The sequence below is a fragment of the Eretmochelys imbricata genome, chromosome 26, assembly GCF_965152235.1.
Source record: "Eretmochelys imbricata isolate rEreImb1 chromosome 26, rEreImb1.hap1, whole genome shotgun sequence".
NCBI classification, from domain to species: Eukaryota; Metazoa; Chordata; order Testudines; family Cheloniidae; genus Eretmochelys; species Eretmochelys imbricata.
This window is the reverse complement of record NC_135597.1, coordinates 3,147,327-3,169,786: the sequence shown is the minus strand read 5'-3', so window position 1 is coordinate 3,169,786 and position 22,460 is coordinate 3,147,327. Positions and strand designations below refer to the sequence as shown.

The window sequence follows — 22,460 nt, the reverse complement described above, 5'->3', positions numbered from 1 at the left end:
CCAAAGTTCATAGGTTGAATTCATTCCTGATGCAAGCAGGAGAGACATCTCACAAACCCCGCAGAAGATGTGCTGGTTTGCACCAGGGTGAATTTGACAGTTTCCTACAGTCCAAGGTTACAAAGGGCCATAACGTAAGGGTTGTTGACATATGTCATCCATGACAGCATAAAATACTCCATCCTCAGACAGGCCACTGGTCCAGGCAGTCCTGTACCCTATCCCAAACAGTGACCCAAACAGAAAGGCAAGCAAACCTAACATAATGGATATGGTCAAATGCACAGTGCTTGCTATTCATAGGAGTAAAATGTCTTTTCCATTCCCTGCAGGCAGTCAACTGATATCTTGAATCATGAGGTTTGATTACTCTCGAATACTGTTTAACTCACATTTAAGTTGTACAGTTATACGGCTTATTGATGGTGATAAAGCTACATAGCTGTTTGCAGGAAAAATACTTTCACTGCTTTCTTTTCAAAATAGTGTATGCGCATATGAGTATTTGTGGGTGTGTATGTGTGCTGTGTGTTTGCACTCAGGTGAATATTTGTGGGTTTGGGTTTGTGTGTTGTGGGGCTGGTTTGGGGAGGTTGATTTTCTTCTGATAATTTGTTTTCATTAGACTTCAAACTGTTATAAATTGACTATGCAGTCATGTGACTACCATGTGGCAGAGGAGAAATTAACCTTGATGCTGTTGTGATGTGACGGTGGGAGTCTATCCAGAATGACCTCTAGCAACATGAAGCTCAACACAGCTCCTGCTAGCTCACCTGGGAGAGCTGCAGACTAGGAACCATATAGGTTTTCTTTCTAGTCTGGCTATAGTATTGTATTAGATGCATGTAGCAGGACCCCATTCAGTGGCTTTCACTATCGTAGGAAACCGTGTAAACTCTGGCACTTCCTAGGGTCCCAAACTATTTGTGTTGCTCTTAGGGGGAACACAAACAGCGTGCTCAGTGGCTGCCCAAAATAAGGCAAATTTCAATTCGCTGGAAAGGAGCTTTCCTGGAGTCAGTGGAGATGATGCTGTCAGCTCAAACATGTATTGGGCGCGTGCTGGTAAGTGGATTGGTTGGCAGGGTTTCATCCCCTGCTAGGGATGATAAGGGTTGTTGAACAGGTCTTCTGAGACTCTTGTAGCAAAATGAAAGCCCACTGGGGGTGCTCCAGCAAACCACATACAACAATTCACCCTGTTCCTCTAACGAGACATGACTGGGCTGGGAGGGGAATCTGAAAAGTCTCCCTAAGCAGAAGGAACGCAAAATGAAATGGTAGATATTCACAACCCCTGGGTCACTCCAGGTCAGGATGGAGGCAGATTGCTGGGTCAGGTTGCACAGTCACTCTATCTTGTGGACAATCAAAGGGACTGAGTCCTCATGACTCATTGGGTGCTTGCCCCCTTAACTGAGACTGCCAATACAGGGGCCAACTATGATGTCAATTTATTTATTTATTTAATGTCACTCCACTAGACTGAAAGTACCTTCTCCTTCCATCAAAAATCTTTCAAAGGGTAATGTTCTCTGTTCACTGATGCAGATGATGATGACTGCAGTAGAAATGTCTGTAAATGAGGTGGTCTAAAAGTTATTCTGAATTAATACACAGAGAAACTGGCATCTACCCAGTTTTTAATGTTCACAGATCCCCAGATGTACCTGGAACTTTAGTGCAGAGTGCTGTGTAGATGTGCATACTGCTTTGCATAAACATAAAATAAAACACATCTCCTTCCCAGGAAGCTTACAATCTCAGTTAAATAAACATTATGAACTAGACAAAATCAGTCACAAACCTGGATCATATAGTACTGGGAAGAAGATCCATCAACAGTCACCCTTCATTTCCCCAAGTCCTGAGTGAAATTACTGCCACTTGTCATCAGAACTTATTGCCTTACTTATCTGACCTTCCTCTGCATATTAGATATTGGTAAATTGGCATAATACATTAGACTTTAGCAGCTATGTCGATTAACAACATCTGAGTATCTGTTGTGACTAATCCAAATTAAAACCCATTTCCCACCTTTGTCACAGAGCTCAGATAGCTGATTATTTGTATCCTGACTTTCTCCCCAAGGTCACAGATAAATGCCACAGGAGATGTTCTAGATGTATTTTTGGAATCTGTGTCAGTTTCAGACAGGCAAGTAACATGATATCTCATGCTTGATGCCTATGTTTTTAGGTGATACTGGTGTTACTACTGAGTATTGGATCCCTCATCATTTACTTTATCAACTGTGACTTGTAAGTAGAATCTAGGCATTTATCCAAAATTTTATTGCTTCCTTATGCATGGGAACAAGCTATAGAAGCCCAAAATGATATATATTCTTAAAGGGTGGTCTTGTGGCTACAAACACAGGCAAAAGGAGCCTAAGAGAGTTGCATAGCCAGCTCCTGTTGAATTTCAATGGGAGTTGGGTGTCTAACTCCCTTAGGCTCATTTGGAAATGACAGCTTTATTTTAAGGAGGAAGTGGCCTTATTGTTAAAACCCAAAAATGGGACCCAGGAGTTCTGGGTTCAGTTGCCAAGTCTGCCAAAGACTCCCTTTGTGGCCTTTGCTGAGTCACTTAGGGCCAGATTTTCAAATCCATTCCCACCTAAATAAAGGGGCCAGATTCTCCAAAGGAAGGTGCTCAGCAACCTAGAGCTCCCACCTGGGCTTCTGGAAATCACTTCTGATCATCTGACCGCATTTCTGGGGACTGAGCATTTTTTTTAACCTCTGAGCCTGAAACTCTCTCTGCCTTAGTTCCCTTGCTGCAAAACAGGGATAGTGATATTTCCCTGCCTCACAGGGTTGTTGTAAGAATAAATTCATTAACACCTGTGAAGTGCTCAGATACTAAGGTGATGAGGGGGCATATAAATAACTAGATAGACAATAGATTCTCTTATAGCAAACTCCAAATTGAGTTGGCTCCGATTAAGCGTTAAATGATCTTTTTTTTCCCAACTGCTGGTGCAGCAAAATCAAATAATATCAAGCTGACAAAATCCAGCTGCTTCTCACATCATCCACATCAATAAAGAAGATAGCTGATGATTCTCCTGATGATGCATGAGGCAGAATAGAATCCATCTAGTTCCTGCACAGCTGCATTTGATTGGAATTGCTAACGAGTGAATCCCATCTGTGTCCATAAAATCAACAGATCTGATGTTGAGAAAGAAGGGACTATGTTTACATACAGTTGCTGTTCTGAGGAAATGCAATTGTGTTCTTTGTGACATGCTCTGGTCTAAAAAGTCAGGTAGTGATAATATCCTCTTTGAGTTATCTCATTGAAACTGACCAATGAGAAGGTTATTCTTCTAAAGAAGACACACACAACAGAGAGCAGTAATTTAATCTGTCTGAATGGAAAAAATGAAATGACAAGTGAAAAGAGCTCTTGATGTTCCTGGGCAAAGGAGAAAGAAAATGGGCTATATTTTAAAATTAAATGTTTGTAATTACATTGTAGTTACACTGTAGTTACAATAACTAATTACCACTTATTCATGTCACCAGAAGTTAACTACATTACAGACTTACATTTTATCCTCTCTTTAATATGTGGATTTTTAGCTTTTAGGGACATTCATTATATTGTATTCACACTATAATCACTCACTCAGTCATATAGTTAAACTTCCAATTTTGCAAATTTAGTAATGATTATAGGTGCAAGAAAGCGTAACTAAAATGTAATTACACTGTAATTGCAGTATAAATACACTCACTGAATTAGATAATATAACCAGGAAAGGAAAACATCCCATGAACATTCTTCTGCTCAAATTTCCTTAAACTGAATTCTTTTTTCCTTTCCCCTGGTGGAGCTACATTTTTTTATTTTCCAAACGATCTTAGGGGCAGATCTCCATGTGCTCAACACCCACAATTGGGGCCAGATTTTTAAAAGAGCTTAGCACTCAGTAGCTCACATTCTGACACTTACGGCCAGATTTTCAACAGAGCTCAGGACCCAATATCCTGAGCTCTTTTGAAAATCTGGCCTCTTATTTTGGTGCCCAAATGGGAGTTGAAGTCTTTTTTGAAAATCTGGCCTTTGTAAACAATTTGACAGAAATAAAATATGTAACTAGACTGAGTAGGAAATATACTGTGGCAAACCCAAATACATATATCTCACAGGAAGTGCTCAGGGGTAAAAAATATTTTAGTATGTAAAGCCTTGTGATCAATTTAATATGCCACAGTGGTGTTTATTTTCTCAACACTTTATTTAGACTGTTGCGCAACACTCAGAAAATAAATTGGAATGTTAAAACAAAATAAATAAAATATAAAAGTTTTGGAACAAACTGAAGTGTGTTCAAATAGGAAGGGTAAACCTCAGAAGCAGAATTATACATCAAGTGCAATCCAATATTGTGTTTAATCCCAAGACATCATACACCTGCCAAACCGTTAGGAGTAGCTACAGAGGGAAAAGAGTTTCTTTACAAGACACATACAAGTACATACTCTTATTTATATCCTAGTCTCTCCATGAGTAGGATGACATGCTAGAAAGTAAACTAAGTTTTTACACTGGTTAACCTATAAGGCCAGGTTAGCTGACTAGATCTCTCCAGCTAAGAATGCCCCCAACATGTAAGAGTCTTCAACTGGTGCACAGCAAGCTCCTAAGGCAGCCCTCACAGCCAACTCTGGCATAGACGGCATGCCAGAGATAGCAGGTGTGAGAATCTAGTGCTTACTCAGGGTGAAATCCTGGGTCCAATGAAGTCAATGGCAGCTTTGCCATTGACTTCAGTGGGGCTATGATGTCACGCTAGGAGCATGTCTATACTGCATGTGAAGGTGTGATTGTATCATGCATAGGCATACCCCTGGCTAGCTTTAAGCTAGTTAGGGTGGGTAACAACTGGCAGTTCAGGCTTCAGCCCAGGCTAGCTACCTGAATTTAAGTCCGTCGAGGAGCCAGGGTAGCAAGCCTGCACTGAAGCCTGTGCTTTTATGTCTTCACGACTCCTGTTATCTGCACTAGCTAGATTAAAGCTAGCACATGTTGCCTGCTCAGGACACAGTCACACCTTTGCTTGCAGTGTAGACATACCCTACAAATAAGTGTCTAATAAAATGCTATATAAATACATGTCCAATAAACTTGCCTGATTCAAAAAACAATTTAATCTAACTCACTCATCTTAATGCAAACCTGATATTAGTTTACACATCCTAATTCACTGAGAAAGCAGAGATTTAAATTATTTGGTGTGTTCTTAACCTATGGTTTGGGAAAATTCCACAATCAAAATAAAAGCCAGATCAATGTCCATTGCAAGTTTCTGTATTGGCTATAATGGCTGTTGGATCAGGACCTAAATGTGTAAATGGAACGATGACATCATACAGGTACATACGCATTTCAACTTTGTTTGTGTTAGACTCTGCCAGTGCCTCTCTTATCTGGTGGCACTACAGAACAGAGGAGTACGGATTAGAATAGGGGACTCAGAATCTTGAGTCCCATTCCCAGCTCTGCCACTGATTTCATGTGTGAACTTGGGCAAATCACTTAATCCCCCTGTGTCTCATTTTGGGTCTGATCCAAAGCCCACTGAGGTGAATGGAAAGACTCCCATTGACTTTAATATGCTTTGGATCAGGCTGTGAATCATCAAAAATATGGAGGAATAATCCCTAATTCATAGGCATTTTGCAAGAGTTTAATAAATTAGTTAGTCAAGCGTTTGGAGGTTCTTGCATGAAAAGGGCAATGTCAGTGCAAATGATGATGACTTTTCCTCCCTTAGCCCCATAGAGCACTACCAGTCTTTCGCAGACACCACCCTTGCTGTAGATATGAGCTTCAATGCATTCTTCCTCTTCTATTTCGGATTACGGGTAAGGGCACTTTACAATCAATCTGAGTTAAAATAATACGTACTTGGAAATAATTTAACAGCATGAAGGAACATGATAGGAATATTTCTCTTCTCACCACAATATGAAGCAGGAATTAACTCAACTGAAATCAATGGGATTACACTAGTATGGAACTGGCATGAGATCAGAATCTTGTCTCAAATTCCAATATGTAAGAGAGACTGGACATTTCTGATAGCAAGAGGGAATACATCCTAATACCAGGGCATCATTACAAAGGGCTAGGTTTTTCATCACATTGTATAGGACATTACTCCACACTAACCCCAATAGTGAAGTAAGATGTTATTTGCCATGAGCAAGGTTATCCGAATCTCTCCCCAGAGTTAACAACTATGGTGGAATGATGCTCTAACTATTATGTTACTGTCCTGGGTCTCAGGATCTGGGTTCAATTCCCAACTTTGCCAGAGACTCCCTCAGTGAGCTTAGGCAAGTCATTTCACTTCTCTGTAGATGAGGCTAAAAATACTTCCCTACCTCCATGGGTGCTGCAGACCAAGCGTCATTAGAGTTTGTGAGGCTTGGATACCATGGTGTTGGGAAGGGGCCATATCAGTGCTAAGATAGATGTATCCCCTTTATGAACCATGTTGCTGCCAATTAGGAACATAGGATTTGCCATACTGGTTCCGACCATTGATGGCAGTGAGCAAAACCTGATGTTTCAGATAAAAGTGAATAATTTCTTAATGAACAGTCAGTCTGGTACATTAAGGGAAAGTTCCTTCCTACCCTGACAGCAATGTCTGCTCTGAAGCATGAGATCTGACTGCCTTAGCTTAGCTTACGTAGCTCTGGTACAAGTGTTACCAAGGCTAATAAGAATTTTCTGCTTTTTAATCTGTCTTTTTCCTCAGCCTGATAAATTGTTAAGCCCTTTTGCAGCTCCCACTGTGAACAATGTGTTCCTCACCCCTAATCCTCAAACCATCTAGTCAATTAGCTAGATTTCACCTCCATTCTCCCTTGCATGGAGTGGTCATAGTGTGCATTTTTTAAGATACCATTGGCTGCACTGAGGTGAAATGCCCTTTTGTTTTAGTTTTTGGCATTAGAACTCTGGCAAAGTCTTTAGAAAATAGGCTTTTCCTTATGACAGATTTGGGTAATGATGGCTGTGGGTTTTGCCAACCATTGAATTTTCTAGTTCAGTGTCATCGGCTCTTAGATACCATGAGGAAAAAAAGATGGGTAACTAGTTGTCAGTGGAGATAGAGAGTTCATCACTATGACTGTGAGATGGTGGATCAAAGCCTCCTGTTGTAACTCCATTCTCCACTGAAGTCAGTGCAGTTCAGCTACACTAGGGAGTAATTTTCCGCAAGCTACCCTATTTTAAAACAAACTGGGAAACGTTCATTGGGTGCCTACAGGGTGAAGAGAGAGAGAGAGAGAGCGGAGCTAGCTGCATTCGGCAAAAGAAGCCTCTTCCTGGGCTTACTAACCAGTCTCTTTCTTTCTGCTCTGATGTGCTTCAGTCTCACGCTGTCCTCATGCTCTTTGACTTTGCCTGTTTTCTGTAGTTCATGGCAGCAAACAACAAGCTGAGTTTCTGGCTCGAGCTCAACTCCATTGTGGATTTTTTCACCATCCCTCCAGTTTGTGTTTCCTACTATTTAAAGAGGAACTGTCTTGGTAAGTAGGACTTGGAGATTTAGTTCCCCATCATTGTTATTTCACGTCTTGTTCTCAGGATTATTTTACTTCGCAGAGGTGAAGGTATCTCCTTATCTTGAGTTTCCTGCACTATGGAAACTGCTCTTGTGTGAGTGGGGGCAGAATTAGGCCCTAAGGGTAACCGCAGCCCTACCGCCTCCATGAAGAGAATTGGCAGAAGCCTATGCACCACTTAAGTTCTGCTTCAGCCAGGTTTATCTGTCTGTCTAGCTTTTAATACCATGTCCATCCCTCATCTGAGCCTTTGGATGTGGTGCTTCTCCCATGAGACATTCAAATGGGAGAGTACAGTGCTTCCACTATGGACTGACTTCCATACCCATTCTGTGGTGAAAACCTCAAGGCCTGGGCCTCATTTACATCTCACTTAGGCCCTCACAATACATAAGAATATAAGAACAGCCATACTGGGTCAGTCCAATGGTCCAACTAACCCGATAACCTGCTGTCTGACGGTGGCCAATGCCAGGTGTGTCAGAGGGAATGAACAGACCAGGGTAATTTATCGAGTGATAAACCCTCTGCCAACCAGTCCTCCCTTTGTAGAGTTGCCAACCCTCCAGGATTGTCCTGGAATCTCAAGGAATTAAAGATAAATCTTTAATTAAAGATTATGTCATGTGATGAAACCTCCAGGAATACATCCTACCACCTACTTTTGAGATTGAAGGTTTATAGACACCCAGAGCATAGGGTTGCATCCCTAACAATCTTGACTAATAGCCATTGATAGACCTATCCTCCATGAACATACCTAGTTCTTTTTTGAACCAGGATAAACTTTTGGCCTTCACAACATCCTTTGGCAATGAGTTCCACAGGTTGACTGTGTGTTGTGTGAAGAAGTACTTTAATTTTGTTTGTTTTAAACCTGCTGCCTATTAATTTCATTAGGTGACCCTTAGTTTTTGTGTTAGGTAAAGGGGTAAATAACATTTCCTTAGTCACTTTTTTTCACACCATTCATGATTTTATAGGTCCTCTGTCCTATCCCCCCTCCACTGTCTCTTTTCCAAGCTGAACAGTCCCAGTCTTTTTAACCTCTCCTCATACGGAAGCTGTTCCATGCCCTTAAACATTTTTGTTGCCCTTCTCTGGACCTTTTCCATTTCTAATGTATGTTTTTTGAGATGGGGCAACTGGAACTTCACGCAGTATTCAAGGTGTGGATGTACCATGGATTTATACATACAGATATGGGAACTTCAGGCCTTATATTTTTGTATAATACAAGCCCTATCTTGAGGGCTTAAGTTGAACTCAAGAGGTGCATGGTCCTGGAGCCAAGTTTGATATGACATTGGCTACAGATAAAAACAGAAGTTTGCATATGTGTTTGCACTTGCGTGCACACACACATGGTGCGCACGCATGCACACACAGAGATGTGGTCTTGTTGCTAGACATTGCTTTTCTCTGTCCTCTTCCTTTGCTGTTTTCCTGCAGGTTTGCGGTTCTTGCGAGCACTCAGATTGTTAGAACTTCCCAAAATATTGCAGTTTCTCAGGATCACTAGGACTAGGTAAATCAAAGTCTGGTCAAGTGATGTCTGCCATTTATCATTATCTCCTGGCTCCTGTATTTTGGCTGGTTTAGGAAATGGAGAAAGTAAGTGTAATAGACTGCTGGAAAATTCTGATCCAGTTTTTCATGTGGATCTGTATATTGCATCCGGCCTCTGACCCTGAATCTGAACTGTGCAAACTATTCCATATCCAACTTGTGGCTCCGGCTGATCTATTAAAAAGGAAAATCAAAAATAATATGCCCAGTTGGAGGTCTCTTGCAAGAGGCTGGGTGCAGTAGGCAGATGGAGTCATGCAGGTGGTTGAAATATTAACATAACTTATGCAACGTCTTTAATGAGCTTTTCCCCCTCCTGTCCACAGTAATTCAATCAAGCTGTCCAGATTGTTAGCTGCAGTTCTCAGCACCTGGCTCACAGCTGCAGGATTTATTCACTTGGTATGTACAGTTAGTTCCACATCCTTCCTGGATAACCATAAAACAGTGCTAAGGCATATTTTTTGTGTATATTTTGCTGGGGAAATGTAGACTTTTACTGGGAAGAGATGGGACACGAGTAGCTATTGGTATGAAAGACCACTGTAAGGGTATGTCTATACTACAGAGATTGTACCAGCATAGCTACAAAGCCATATCTATGCCAGCATAACCCCACAGGGTAGACAGCCTACATCAGTGGAAGGGTAGAAACACCACCTCCCCAAATGATGGTAGCAACGTTAATGGAATATAGAACAAACAGGGAAGCAGTTTCTTCTTAGCTGCGCAGTGACAAGCTGTGCCTTGGCAGGGGACAAGGGTGAGGTAGATTCAGAAATTAGTCTCCCAAAGGAGTAGGAGACCTTTAGACATCAGCACAAATCCCTAATGCAGATGTGTTGTACCTGAGCAAAGCAGAATTTATACCAACACAACTTGCTTGGGTGTGTTACCAGATTAATCTGCACTGGGGCAAGCCCCATTTTGCACTGCTGTCGCATGTCTGCATCAGGGCGTTACATGGGTTTAGCTATGTGGATGTAGCTACAACAGGGCAAATTTCATTTATGTTCTTTCTGGCAAAGAGGTTCCCCAACCCTAGCTCACGGAGCAGATGAAAGTGAGGGAGGTAAGCCCTATTATATATTTATATATTGGAACAGGCAGGAGGCAACTCATCCAACTGGGATATCAATGGCAAAGGATTATTATAACTCTTGCTAGGAAATAAGCAGCAGAGTCTATAGCAACGAAAATGCTTGTTTCATTCATGGGAAAATAAAGAGAGAGAGACAGCAGCAAGATTTGCCACTCAACCAAATCTTTCCAAGAAGCATTGACTCTTTCAGATTGGGCTGAAATATATCCATGACACACTCATTAATTAGAGATGGACCTGAACCAAAATCTTGGATTCAAACCATTTCCTACCCTTTTATAATTCTGGCAGGTGGAGAACAGTGGAGATCCTTGGGTCCACCATCAAAATTCCCAGTCCCTGAGCTATTTTGACTGTTTATACTTGACAATGGTGACCATGTCCACAGTTGGCTTTGGAGATGTTGTAACTAAAACGTCCTTGGGTCGTATTTTCATGATTTTTTTCATCATCGGTGGTTTGGTAAGAAACCATTATCTCCTTTTCACAAGCGGCCACTTCCCTGGAGTTTAATGCAATGACAAGATGTTAGTTGATTTGAATGCTGACACAAAAGCTCAGGGTCCAGCATTTCTACTGTGATAGATGTTGGCAGGGGACTAGCAGTAGATCAGGGAACTGCATTCACTTGCCTTTCTCACTGCACAAGAACCAGGGGACATTCAATGAAATCCAAAGGTGGCAAATATAAAATGGCTAAAAATAAATATTTTTTTCTAACAATGAACAGTCAGTAGAACTTACTGCTACAAGGTATCATAGAGGTCATGATCTTAGGAGGATTCAAAACGGGATGGATACATATCTATTAACAAAGGATACCCCAGATTTTAATAGCAAAAAAATTGCAAGTGTTTAATATATTAATCCTCATGCTTCAGGACACAAGCTTGAACTAATCAGAGTTAGGAAAATATCTTATCTATTTATATGTCACTCATCACTATTGTATCTGATCACCTCATAATCATTAATGAATTGAATCCTACAACAGACCTATGAGGTAAGGGACTATTATCCCCATTTTAAAAATGAAGAATTGAGGCATAATGGTAGGTTAAGTGATTTGCTCAAGATCACATAGGGAGGTTATGGGTGAAGTGGGACTAGAACACAGGTCATCTGAATCCCAGTTATATACCTTATCCTCTAGATCATCCTTCCACCAGTATAGTAGGCATCTGGAGGGTGTGTGTCTGTGTGGGGTGCATAGTGGGGGCGTGTGGAAGCTGCCCCCTCTCATAACTGCCTACTGCAGGGTTTCTTGTACTTCTCTTTGTAGCAGCTAGTCATGGCCATTGCCAGAGCTAGGATACTGAGCTAAATGGACCCCTGAAACCAGCAAGACAATTCCTGTATCCCACATGTAACCAGTGGGCATTCCCCCAGTCTTCATGATGACTATAGAAATATCAAGCCTTATTGGGAGCTTCTATAATGACTCACAACTTAGGGTCTGAAATTTAACATGGGTGGGTAAGATGGGGGTGTTCACTCCACACAACACCTGAAGGAGTTAACATGGCTCAGAAGAGGGCTAATTAACTTAGTAGGCTGCACATAGGGGGAGACTTAGACTTCCCTGACAAGCACTAATTGAAGATGGAGCCCATCTGGGCAGCAGTCGGTGGGGGCTTGTATAAAACCAGGAAGAGAGAGCAGAAGGGGGTTGCAGTGGGGAGCTGTACAGTCACTCTCTGGACCTAGTGAGAAGAGAAGGAGGAAACCCAGGGGGAGCAGAAGCCCTGGGATTCTGAGCCTGACAGAAAAGTTTACCCAGAGGGGTGGTGGAGAAGGAAGCTGCAAAGGGAGGGCCGGGTTTTCTAGCCACTGGGAAAGTGGCACAGTCTTGAATCGGAAGAGTGCCTGGAATGGCAGCTGGTCTGGTGAGACTTTTATTACCCAAGAATGGGAAAACTGTACAGTGATCTGGCCAGAGGGCCAAGCCATGAAGTGGAAGCACTGCAACTGCTAGAGAGTAAGAGGGGTCATGGCGTGAGTGACCAAAGGAAGTGGGTGTCAGACTGGACAGAGCTAATCCCCAGACTCAGCCACAAGGGGACGCAACCAGTACTGCCCTTGGACAATGGGAAATGGCTCTAAACAGTATTGTATTTCTTGACACTTTAGGTCTTGTTTGCAAATTTTATCCCTGAAATTGTGGATATCGTTGGTGGCAATCGACAATACCAAGAATCGTATGAGGTAGTGAGAGGGAGAAAGTAAGTGTGATTGTTTATATTGTCTTTGCAAAACAAAGAGCATCTTACTAATTAGGTTACAGATTAGATCAGAGGAAATAAGGAGTGATATGAATCTTCCCAAAATAACTTGAGCCAAAGCCTGAAACTTTCTGTCTTTCTACCCATCCATCTTGGCCCTCGTCACCAAAGTATCTCAGTACACATCTGGTCAACAACAGCTCTCTTCAGGGTGAGTTTTGTTTCTAAGGGTATGTCTATACATACAGCGCTGTACGGATACAGCTTCACTGCTGCAGTGTGCGTGGTGAAGATGCTCTATGCTGTTGGGAGAGAGCTCGCCTGTTGGCATAAAAAACCCACCTCCACAAGCGGAAGAAGCTACGTTGGTGGGAGAAGCTCTCTTGCCAACATAGCACTGTGCCCACAAGTTCTTATGTCAGTGTAACTTGTGTCACTTGGGGGTGGTTTATTCACACCCCTGAGCACCGTAAGTTGTGCCAACAGAGGCTGTAGTGTAGAAATAGCCTAGAGGAGAGGAAGTATAAATTGCAGATAGATGAGTCCTATCATTTCAATTAGCCCATTCCTTTCAAATAAAGCAGGATTGTTCCAGTATATTCTTCAGTGCTTAGTCCATTCTATTTTTCAGTAAAACTGGTTGAAATTTTTCAAATTACAATGAAAAATGTTATTGGCATTTAAATTATCAACAAAAACAAGGGGAGGGGGGACTGTCAGTAGGTCAACATTTTTCAGAGTTTGGATTTTTTTTATTTTTAATTAAAAAATAAAAAGGAAATATGTCCATTAATTTGCCTTGACCTGTTTGTCAGCCAACTCTATTTTTCACTGACTCAAGTGATGGAGCTCCCACTGTTTCCTTGGGGGAATATCGCACTGTATTAAAGAAATCACTTGTAGCATTTTCTCCCTGATACCCATTCTGAATTGTTTTTGGCTTAATTTTATCCCATCACTCCTAGTTATACATTCATAGACTGAGAGATTTTAATGCTAAAAGGGACCAGTGCAATCATCTACGCCAACCTCCAGCATGGCATAGAATTTTACCCAGTAATCTTGCATCAAGCACATAACTTGTGGTTGAACTAGATCATCTCTTTGAGAAAGACATCTCTTCTTGATTTAAAGGTTTGAATTGATTAGAGTCCACCATATCCTTTGGTAAATTATTGCAATGATTAATTACCCTCACTGTTAAAAATTTGAATCTTATTTCCACTTCAGAATTGTCAAGCTTCAACTTCCAGTTATTTGGATTTTGTTATGCTTTTGTCTACTTGACTAAAAAAACCCTTTACTACCTGATATCTTGTTCCTGTGTAGGCACCTATAGACTCTGATTAAGTCACCTCTTAAACTTCTCTTCAGTATCCCCCAAACTCCTCCTAAATGTTTTCCTAAACTTTTCCCTTTGGTGTCTACCCCATTTGAATACTTGTAAAGGGTTATATCTCCCCCTTGTTTACCAAATAACCCTTCTAACCTACAGGATCATGATATATGGAATCATAATCACAACTACAGATACAAACAAAAAGACTTCCACACAACTTGATTTCCAACTTTGTTGTCATATTTACCCAGGACCACACTCTGTTTGGAACTCTGTTTAGCACACAGAGACATCTAGTGGCTAATTAATTGTTACATACAATGTCATGCTTATAATAAGCACTCTACAGGTTCCAAACATGACAGAGAGTTCTTTCTATAGGTACATTGTTGTCTGCGGTGATATCACTCTGAAGAGTGTGACAGCTTTCTTAAGAAACTTCCTGGTCCAGGACACAGGAGATGTTTGCACTGAGATTGTCTTTCTGGGAGAGTAAGTATTCCCACTAAACATTTCAAAGTCACTTCCTAAGCACAGCTGTTTGGGGGAGCTAGAGGATACTTTTATTGCCTGGTGGCTTTGGGCAAGGGAAGTCACATTGTATAACTAATTAATAGGAAAGAGCGGAGAGTCATATGAGACCTTCCCACCTTGGGAAGCTTTATGATAAAATCTTCTCTGTGCTAAATGTTTAATGAGAATAAAAATGTTCTCCTTTTTTGAGTGTATCTTGCGTTTTGGACTCACTCTATATGAGACTCTATGACCCACCCAAGGATCTCTTGGAGCTATCTGGCAGAGGGTACGGGGTAAAATAAGGGTTACAGGGTCTGGTATCTACTTATTGTCAGAGAATATCATTTAATTTCTGTAGTGAAAGCCTATGTCACAGTGAAAAGAAAAGGAGTACTTGTGGCACCTTAGAGACTAACCAGTTTATTTGAGCATGAGCTTTCGTGAGCTACAGCTCACTTCATCAGATACATACCGTGGAAACTGCAGCAGACTTTATATATACACAGAGAATATGAAAGAATACCTCCTCCCACCCCACTGTCCTGCTGGTAATAGCTTATCTAAAGTAATCGTCAGGTTAGGCCATTTCCAGCACAAATCCAGGTTTTCTCACCCTCCACCCCCCCACACAAATTCACTCTCCTGCTGGTGATAGCCCATCCAAAGTGACAACTCTTTACACAATGTGCATGATAATGAAGTTAGGCCATTTCCTGCACAAATCCAGGTTCTCTCACTCCCTCACCCCCCTCCAAAAACCCACCCCCATACACACACAGACTCACTCTCCTGCTGGTAATAGCTCGTCCAAACTGACCACTCTCCAAGTTTAAATCCAAGTTAAACCAGAACATCTGGGGGGGGGGGGGTGGGGGGGGGAGGAAAAAACAAGAGGAAATAGGCTACCTTGCATAATGACTTAGCCACTCCCAGTCTCTATTTAAGCCTAAATTAATAGTATCCAATTTGCAAATGAATTCCAATTCAGCAGTTTCTCGCTGGAGTCTGGATTTGAAGTTTTTTTGTTTTAAGATAGCGACCTTCATGTCTGTGATTGCGTGACCAGAGAGATTGAAGTGTTCTCCGACTGGTTTATGAATGTTATAATTCTTGACATCTGATTTGTGTCCATTTATTCTTTTACGTAGAGACTGTCCAGTTTGACCAATGTACATGGCAGAGGGGCATTGCTGGCACATGATGGCATAAATCACATTGGTGGATGTGCAGGTGAACGAGCCTCTGATAGTGTGGCTGATGTTATTAGGCCCTGTGATGGTGTCCCCTGAATAGATATGTGGGCACAATTGGCAACGGGCTTTGTTGCAAGGATAAGTTCCTGGGTTAGTGGTTCTGTTGTGTGGTATGTGGTTGTTGGTGAGTATTTGCTTCAGGTTGCGGGGCTGTCTGTAGGCAAGGACTGGCCTGTCTCCCAAGATTTGTGAGAGTGTTGGGTCATCCTTTAGAATAGGTTGTAGATCCTTAATAATGCGTTGGAGGGGTTTTAGTTGGGGGCTGAAGGTGACGGCTAGTGGCGTTCTGTTATTTTCTTTGTTAGGCCTGTCCTGTAGTAGGTAACTTCTGGGAACTCTTCTGGCTCTATCAATCTGTTTCTTTACTTCCGCAGGTGGGTATTGTAGTTGTAAGAAAGCTTGACAGAGATCTTGTAGGTGTTTGTCTCTGTCTGAGGGGTTGGAGCAAATGCGGTTGTATCGCAGAGCTTGGCTGTAGACGATGGATCGTGTGGTGTGGTCAGGGTGAAAGCTGGAGGCATGCAGGTAGGAATAGCGGTCAGTAGGTTTCCGGTATAGGGTGGTGTTTATGTGACCATTGTTTATTAGCACTGTAGTGTCCAGGAAGTGGATCTCTTGTGTGGACTGGACCAGGCTGAGGTTGATGGTGGGATGGAAATTGTTGAAATCATGGTGGAATTCCTCAAGGGCTTCTTTTCCATGGGTCCAGATGATGAAGATGTCATCAATATAGCGCAAGTAGAGTAGGGGCTTTAGGAGACGAGAGCTGAGGAAGCGTTGTTCTAAATCAGCCATAAAAATGTTGGCATACTGTGGGGCCATGCGGGTACCCATAGCAGTGCCGCTGATCTGAAGGTATACATTGTCCCCAAATGTGAAATAGTTATGGGTAAGGACAAAGTCACAAAGTTCAGCCACCAGGTTAGCCGTGACATTATCGGGGATAGTGTTCCTGACGGCTTGTAGTCCATCTTTGTGTGGAATGTTGGTGTAGAGGGCTTCTACATCCATAGTGGCCAGGATGGTGTTATCAGGAAGATCACTGATGGATTGAAGTTTCCTCAGGAAGTCAGTGGTGTCTCGAAGGTAGCTGGGAGTGCTGGTAGCGTAGGGCCTGAGGAGGGAGTCTACATAGCCAGACAATCCTGCTGTCAGGGTGCCAATGCCTGAAATGATGGGGCGCCCAGGAGTTCCAGGTTTATGGATCTTGGGTAGTAGATAGAATATCCCAGGTCGGGGTTCCAGGGGTGTGTCTGTGCGGATTTGATCTTGTGCTCACGAAAGCTCATGCTCAAATAAACTGGTTAGTCTCTAAGGTGCCACAAGTACTCCTTTTCTTTTTGCGAATACAGACTAACACGGCTGTTACTCTGAAATATGTCACAGTGCTCATCATAATCATAGACATGTTTGTATGGAAAATATGTGAGGAGTTATGTATATACAATAAAATATGTTCTCTAGGTCTGTTAAGACAGGTCACCAAAAGGTGATCCATATACTCCTGTCTGTCGGGGGGAGGAGATATTTATCTCTCTCTGGCTGGCCACGTGCAAATTAAGTATTGCATGATTCACAATGGATTCCCATTTACAGTCTGAGCAAAATGAGTGGGAGTGGGGAGGTGATTTTGTCTCTGGAGCACTGATGGGACTGGCGCTGGAGTAATGCGTGCAGTTCTGGCACCCACATTTTGCGGGGGATGTTGAAGAATCGAACAGGGTGTGGAAAAAACCCACAAAAATTATTAGAGGGCTGGAAAAAATGCCTTATAGTGAAAGACTTAAAGAGCTCAATCTGTTTAGTTTATCAAAAAGAAGATTGAGAGATGATTAGATTAGTGTACGTATATCTTCATGGGGAGCAAATACAGTGTACTAAAGGGGTCTTTAATCTAGTGGAGAAAGGCATAATAAGAACCAGTGGCTGGAATTTAAAGCCAGACACATTCAAATGAGGCATAATTTTTTATAGTGAGGGTGATTTACCACTGGAACAAACTACTAAGGGAAGTGGTGGATTTTTCATCCCTTGTTTTCAAATCAAGACTGGATGCCTTTCTTGGCCTTAGCCAAACATAAATTATTGGGCTGAATACAGAGGTAATGGGGTGAAATTCTCTGGTTTGTGTTATACAGGATGATCTAGATGATCTAAACTTCCCTTCTGGTCTTAAAATCTATTATTCTACAAGGGAAGGTTGGGTCACGTCTCTTGTATTTGGAGTAATAGTCAATGACAGTGTGGAAATGAGTGAGGAAAATAACTGAGTTTTTAAGGGAAGGAGGTGACCTGAAGTCCACAGGGAGGAAAGAAACGGATCCATGGTTCCACCTGGATGCAGATTACAGGATCAGGGCCTTAGCAAGTCTTGCTTTCTGCTTCTCACGCAGTACCACCATGCTGCAAAGTACGGCTGCACTCATTTTAGTGGAATAGTACTTCCTTAAATTCCATGACACTTAGGCTGTGTAAAACCTAAATTATGTGCCTTAGCTGGTCTGCCAGTGTCCCTTTTAAGCAGATTTTTAAAACGGCACATAAACACACATTTGGGGGAGGGCAGGGGAGTCAAGAACATTGTTATTAGGGGCTGATCAGCATTTTCCTTCTGTTCTGAATTTTTTATCGTGTAGAACTCTTCCTAGTCTGGAGCTGGAAATTGTATTCAAATGCTATTCTGCCTATACCACTTTCTTCCATGGCTCTGCACTGAACTATAAAGATCTGAAGAGAGTTGTGGTAAGACCCCTTTTTTCCATCCACCATTTTCTTTTCAGGAGTCACAGTTTTGAAAATCCAGACTCCAGCCATGAGCTCCAGCCAGCCAAATGGTGAGATTCTGCCACGACTAGCATTGATTAGAACCTTGCTTCAAGCACTCCCACGTATTTCAGTGAAACAGTTTGCAGAGTAAGGTGCAACTCAGTGTCAGCAAGGATGCAAGAATCTAATCCTAAATGTTTGAGTTTAATGGATTAAAACTTGGAAAGAAGGAAAATGAAAATAAATGACAAAACCGAATTGGGACCAATTGGCCTTAAAAGAAGCGTATAAAATGATTCTAAGAAATGTAGCATTTTTTGGAAAGTAGAGATTCTTGACAATAAGTCAGATAAGCACAGAGGATTATTGTACTCCATGTGGAATCAAACCCCTGACTCTGCTTTTCTCTCCTGAGAAACAGATGGGATCTGCAGATGCTTGTCTGATCCTAGCAGATACTTGCTCTTCGGACCCTTATGTTGAAGACACTTCCAATATCATGAGGTAGGGTGAGATCCTCCAGCATTCTCTTTCTGTGTCTGGGTGATGTTAACACCTGCAAACACAATGAGCAGACATAGGCAGGAGCAGAATGTGTTTACACTGTCACAAGTTTCTCTGCAAGCAGAACCCTAACATCACCTTTTGTGTAAGAGGACCAAGAAGGTGGACAGCTCTCTAACCTCCCAAACCCCACAGTGGACGATGTTTTTGCATTCTCACCCTCATGAATACTGTTGCAGCTCTCAAGGGGAACGGTGCCTTTATCCTGAGGAAACAGTCATGCACTCTCAGGTGGACTACCTTGAGCAGTGATTGCATTAGCTCTCACACACTAAGCATGGTTAGGCTAAGTCAGTACTTGTATATGAGACTCCTAGATTGCATGTAGATGCTGTATTATCTGGTGCTGGTAGTTCAATCGGTGTGTTGCTCCTCTTCAGAATCATTACAGAAGTACTGTTCCAGCCCAAATTCCAAGCTAGATGATTGTTTACATTTTGTGTTTGTACAGTGCCTGGCACAGTGGGGTCCTGGTCCATGACTGGGGTTCCTAGGTGCTACTGCAATACAAATAAATCATAGAATACTTGCTGCCTCCTTGAATCCCCCCTGCGGCTCTCAATGGATACAGATATGATCAGGGGTGCTGGAACTATGGGTGCTGGGAGTGTGGTAGCAGCCCCTGGCTTGAAGTGGTTCTCATCATATACAGGGTTTGCAGTTTTGTTCAATGGCTCTCAGCACCCCCTCTGGGTATGATTGTTCCAATGCCACTGGATATGGTTCTCCACTTCTTGTCTGATAACATTGTCAGGCACCCTTTCATTTCACACCAGAGGTGGCTGCATTTCAATAGGGAGTGAAGTGCCTCCCCCGCGATAGTTGGAGTATCAATTTGTTACATTTGGAAAACATCATTTGTGGGAGAGGCACAATGGGAAAGTACTTTATAAATTATTGTTCTCCCTAAGCCCACCTTCTCTCCCAGCACCAGACAGAGGGGTGGGGAGGAAGCCTGGGGTTGGAAATATTTCTGCAGAAAAGGACCTAGGGGTTACAGTGGACAAGAAGCTGGATATGAGTCAACAGTGTGCCCTTGTTGCCAAGAAGGCCAATGGCATTTTGGGATGTATAAGTAGGGGCATGGCCAGCAGATCGAGGGACGTGATCGTTCCCTTCTATTCAACATTGGTGAGGCCTCATCTGGAGTACTGTGTCCAGTTTTGGGCCCCACACTACAAGAAGGATGTGGAAAAATTGGAAAACGTCCAGCGGAGGGCAACAAAAATGATTAGGGGACTGGAACACATGACTTATGAGGAGAGGCTGAGGGAACTGGGATTGTTTAGTCTGCGGAAGAGAAGAATGAGGGGGGATTTGATAGCTGCTTTAAACTACCTGAAAGGGGGTTCCAAAGAGGATGGATCTAGACTGTTCTCAGTGGTAGAAGAGGACAGGACAAGGAGTAATGGTCTCAAGTTGCAGTGGGGGAGGTTTAGGTTGGATATTAGGAAAAACTTTTTCACTAGGAGGGTGGTGAAACACTGGAATGCGTTTCCACCATAGGGAGGTGGTGGAATCTCCTTCCTTAGATATTTTTAAGGTCAGGCTTGACAAAGCCCTGGCTGGGATGATTTAGCTGGGGGTTGGTCCTGCTTTGAGCAGGGGGTTGGACTAGATGACCTCCTGAGGTCCCTTCCAACCCTGATATTCTATGATTCTATGATTCCTTTGCAGAATTATAGAACTTTATTTTCAGATAACAATTTTGCACACACAAAAATCAGAAAGTGACTGTCATTTCGCTGGAGGGTCCCCCACAGTTGTCCCCACCCCACAACAATGGGATCCAGCTCTGGATTTCATAATGTCCAACTGCTTCCACTGCTGTGGTCAGCTGCTACATCCCGTATCCCTGGCAGGTCTCCATTCCCTTCTTGCTATGCTTTGCAGTAAAGGCTTTGAAATCTGAGGGCATTTCACCCAGACAAGACACATTAACCAACGGGTATATTTTTCATGCAGGGCGCTGTCTGTCAAGAATCACTATCCAAAGACGAGAGTCATTATACAGATAATCCAGTCTCATAAAAAGGTAGCCCAGTAGCTCTGTCAGTCTAATCTTATTCTTTTAGTGCTGATCATCATGGGTGAAAGACTGGCCCCACTAAAATTAATGGCTAAGTTCCTACTGACTTCTAGAAGACCAGGATTTCACCCCATAGATCTTGCTCCTTCCATTACTACCACATCAAGTGTGTCTATTAATGGATATTAGGTCAAACTTTTTCACTAGGAGGGTGGTGAAGCATTGGAATGGGTTACCTAGGGAGGTGGTGGAATCTCCTTCCTTTGAGGTTTTTAAGGTCAGGCTTGACAAAGCCCTGGCTGGGATGATTTAGTTGGGGATTGGTCCTGCTTTGAGCAGGGGGTTGGACTAGATGATCTCCTGAGGTTCCTTCCAACCCTCATAATCTATGATGATTCTGTGTTACTAAATGATAATAACTGAATCTTCTTTTCTCATGCACATTGTGTGTCATCACAAGGGCATTGTTCTATTTTGTTTTAAAAATATATGTTTAGTGTTTAACTCTGCATTGTGTGCTGTCCCCATCAGAAGCATTGCTCAGGTGGCAGAGATTTATTTTTGCTTTCCAGCAAAGCTTCAAGTATTGGTCATAGCAAGATATGGGTGATCAAACTAGAGGGATAGTTAGTCTGATCCACTATGCCAAGGTGTGGGATCCCTACTGGGGTAGATTTCAGAACGGTAGGAGCTAGGCCAGGATTTTTTTAAAAAAGTGGTTTTTGGTTCCTCAGTGTTTTGGTGGCCAATGTGAGACCTCTTAAAGCAGCCTGATTTTCAGAAAGTGCTTAGCTCCTTTAAGGTGTTTCAAGTAGGGCACCTAAACCAAGTGGCACCCAAAATCACTAGCTCGTTTTAAAAACTTTGGCCTAGAGCTGTTCACAATTTTCATTGCTGGTTTTGTGAACATTTTTAGAATATTGTTATTTTGAAAATTTCAGTAACTATTTTTTCAAAATCAAAAAAGGGAGACAGAAAAGACAGTTTTTATTTTATAGGAACATCATGTACCTGCCTGTCTTGACCCTCACTTGTATTCACTATCGTATCCTGAGACAGGTATACCTGGCAAACATCCCCAACTGGGACTGGAGGAGAGGAGACAGCATCATCTGTTTTGCTGAACTAAAACTAGGCTTCATAGCACAGAGTTGCTTGGTTCCAGGCTTGTCCACACTCCTAAGAAGCCTGTTCATTAGGCAAAAGAGTACCAAGGTAAGCCCTTCACTTGTCCAAACAATGTGAATGGCCATTACAGGATCTTATCTGACAAGCGTGTGTTCCTTGTTTTAGTGGAAGCTTGGGTATTTTCAGTCTCATCTTGATCAAACTGGGACTTAATTTGGCAGGGGAGACTAAATAGCCTAATAGGCTGTTTTTATTTAACACTTGAATGTAGTACCACAGGTTTGCAATAATGCTTTACAGCCTGATTAAAGGTATGGATTCTGATTCTCCTTTCAAGCCAATGTAGCTTTGCTGACTTCAGTGGAATTACT

General features: G+C 42.3%; 1 protein-coding gene across 1 annotated transcript in view; it reads left to right on the top strand.

Annotated features, from left to right (window-relative positions):
- The window catches only part of KCNU1 (potassium calcium-activated channel subfamily U member 1), an 81,993-nt gene that overhangs the window by 1,379 nt on the left and 58,154 nt on the right, over positions 1-22,460 (top strand). Inside the window, exons 2-14 of the mRNA XM_077805541.1 lie at positions 943-1,068; positions 2,206-2,267; positions 5,795-5,885; positions 7,454-7,565; positions 9,054-9,129; positions 9,497-9,572; positions 10,564-10,734; positions 12,403-12,494; positions 14,215-14,325; positions 18,239-18,344; positions 18,790-18,872; positions 20,898-20,967; positions 22,021-22,176. Coding sequence (XP_077661667.1) covers positions 943-1,068; positions 2,206-2,267; positions 5,795-5,885; positions 7,454-7,565; positions 9,054-9,129; positions 9,497-9,572; positions 10,564-10,734; positions 12,403-12,494; positions 14,215-14,325; positions 18,239-18,344; positions 18,790-18,872; positions 20,898-20,967; positions 22,021-22,176 — 1,332 coding nt within the window. The remainder of the gene's footprint in view (positions 1-942; positions 1,069-2,205; positions 2,268-5,794; positions 5,886-7,453; positions 7,566-9,053; positions 9,130-9,496; positions 9,573-10,563; positions 10,735-12,402; positions 12,495-14,214; positions 14,326-18,238; positions 18,345-18,789; positions 18,873-20,897; positions 20,968-22,020; positions 22,177-22,460) is intronic.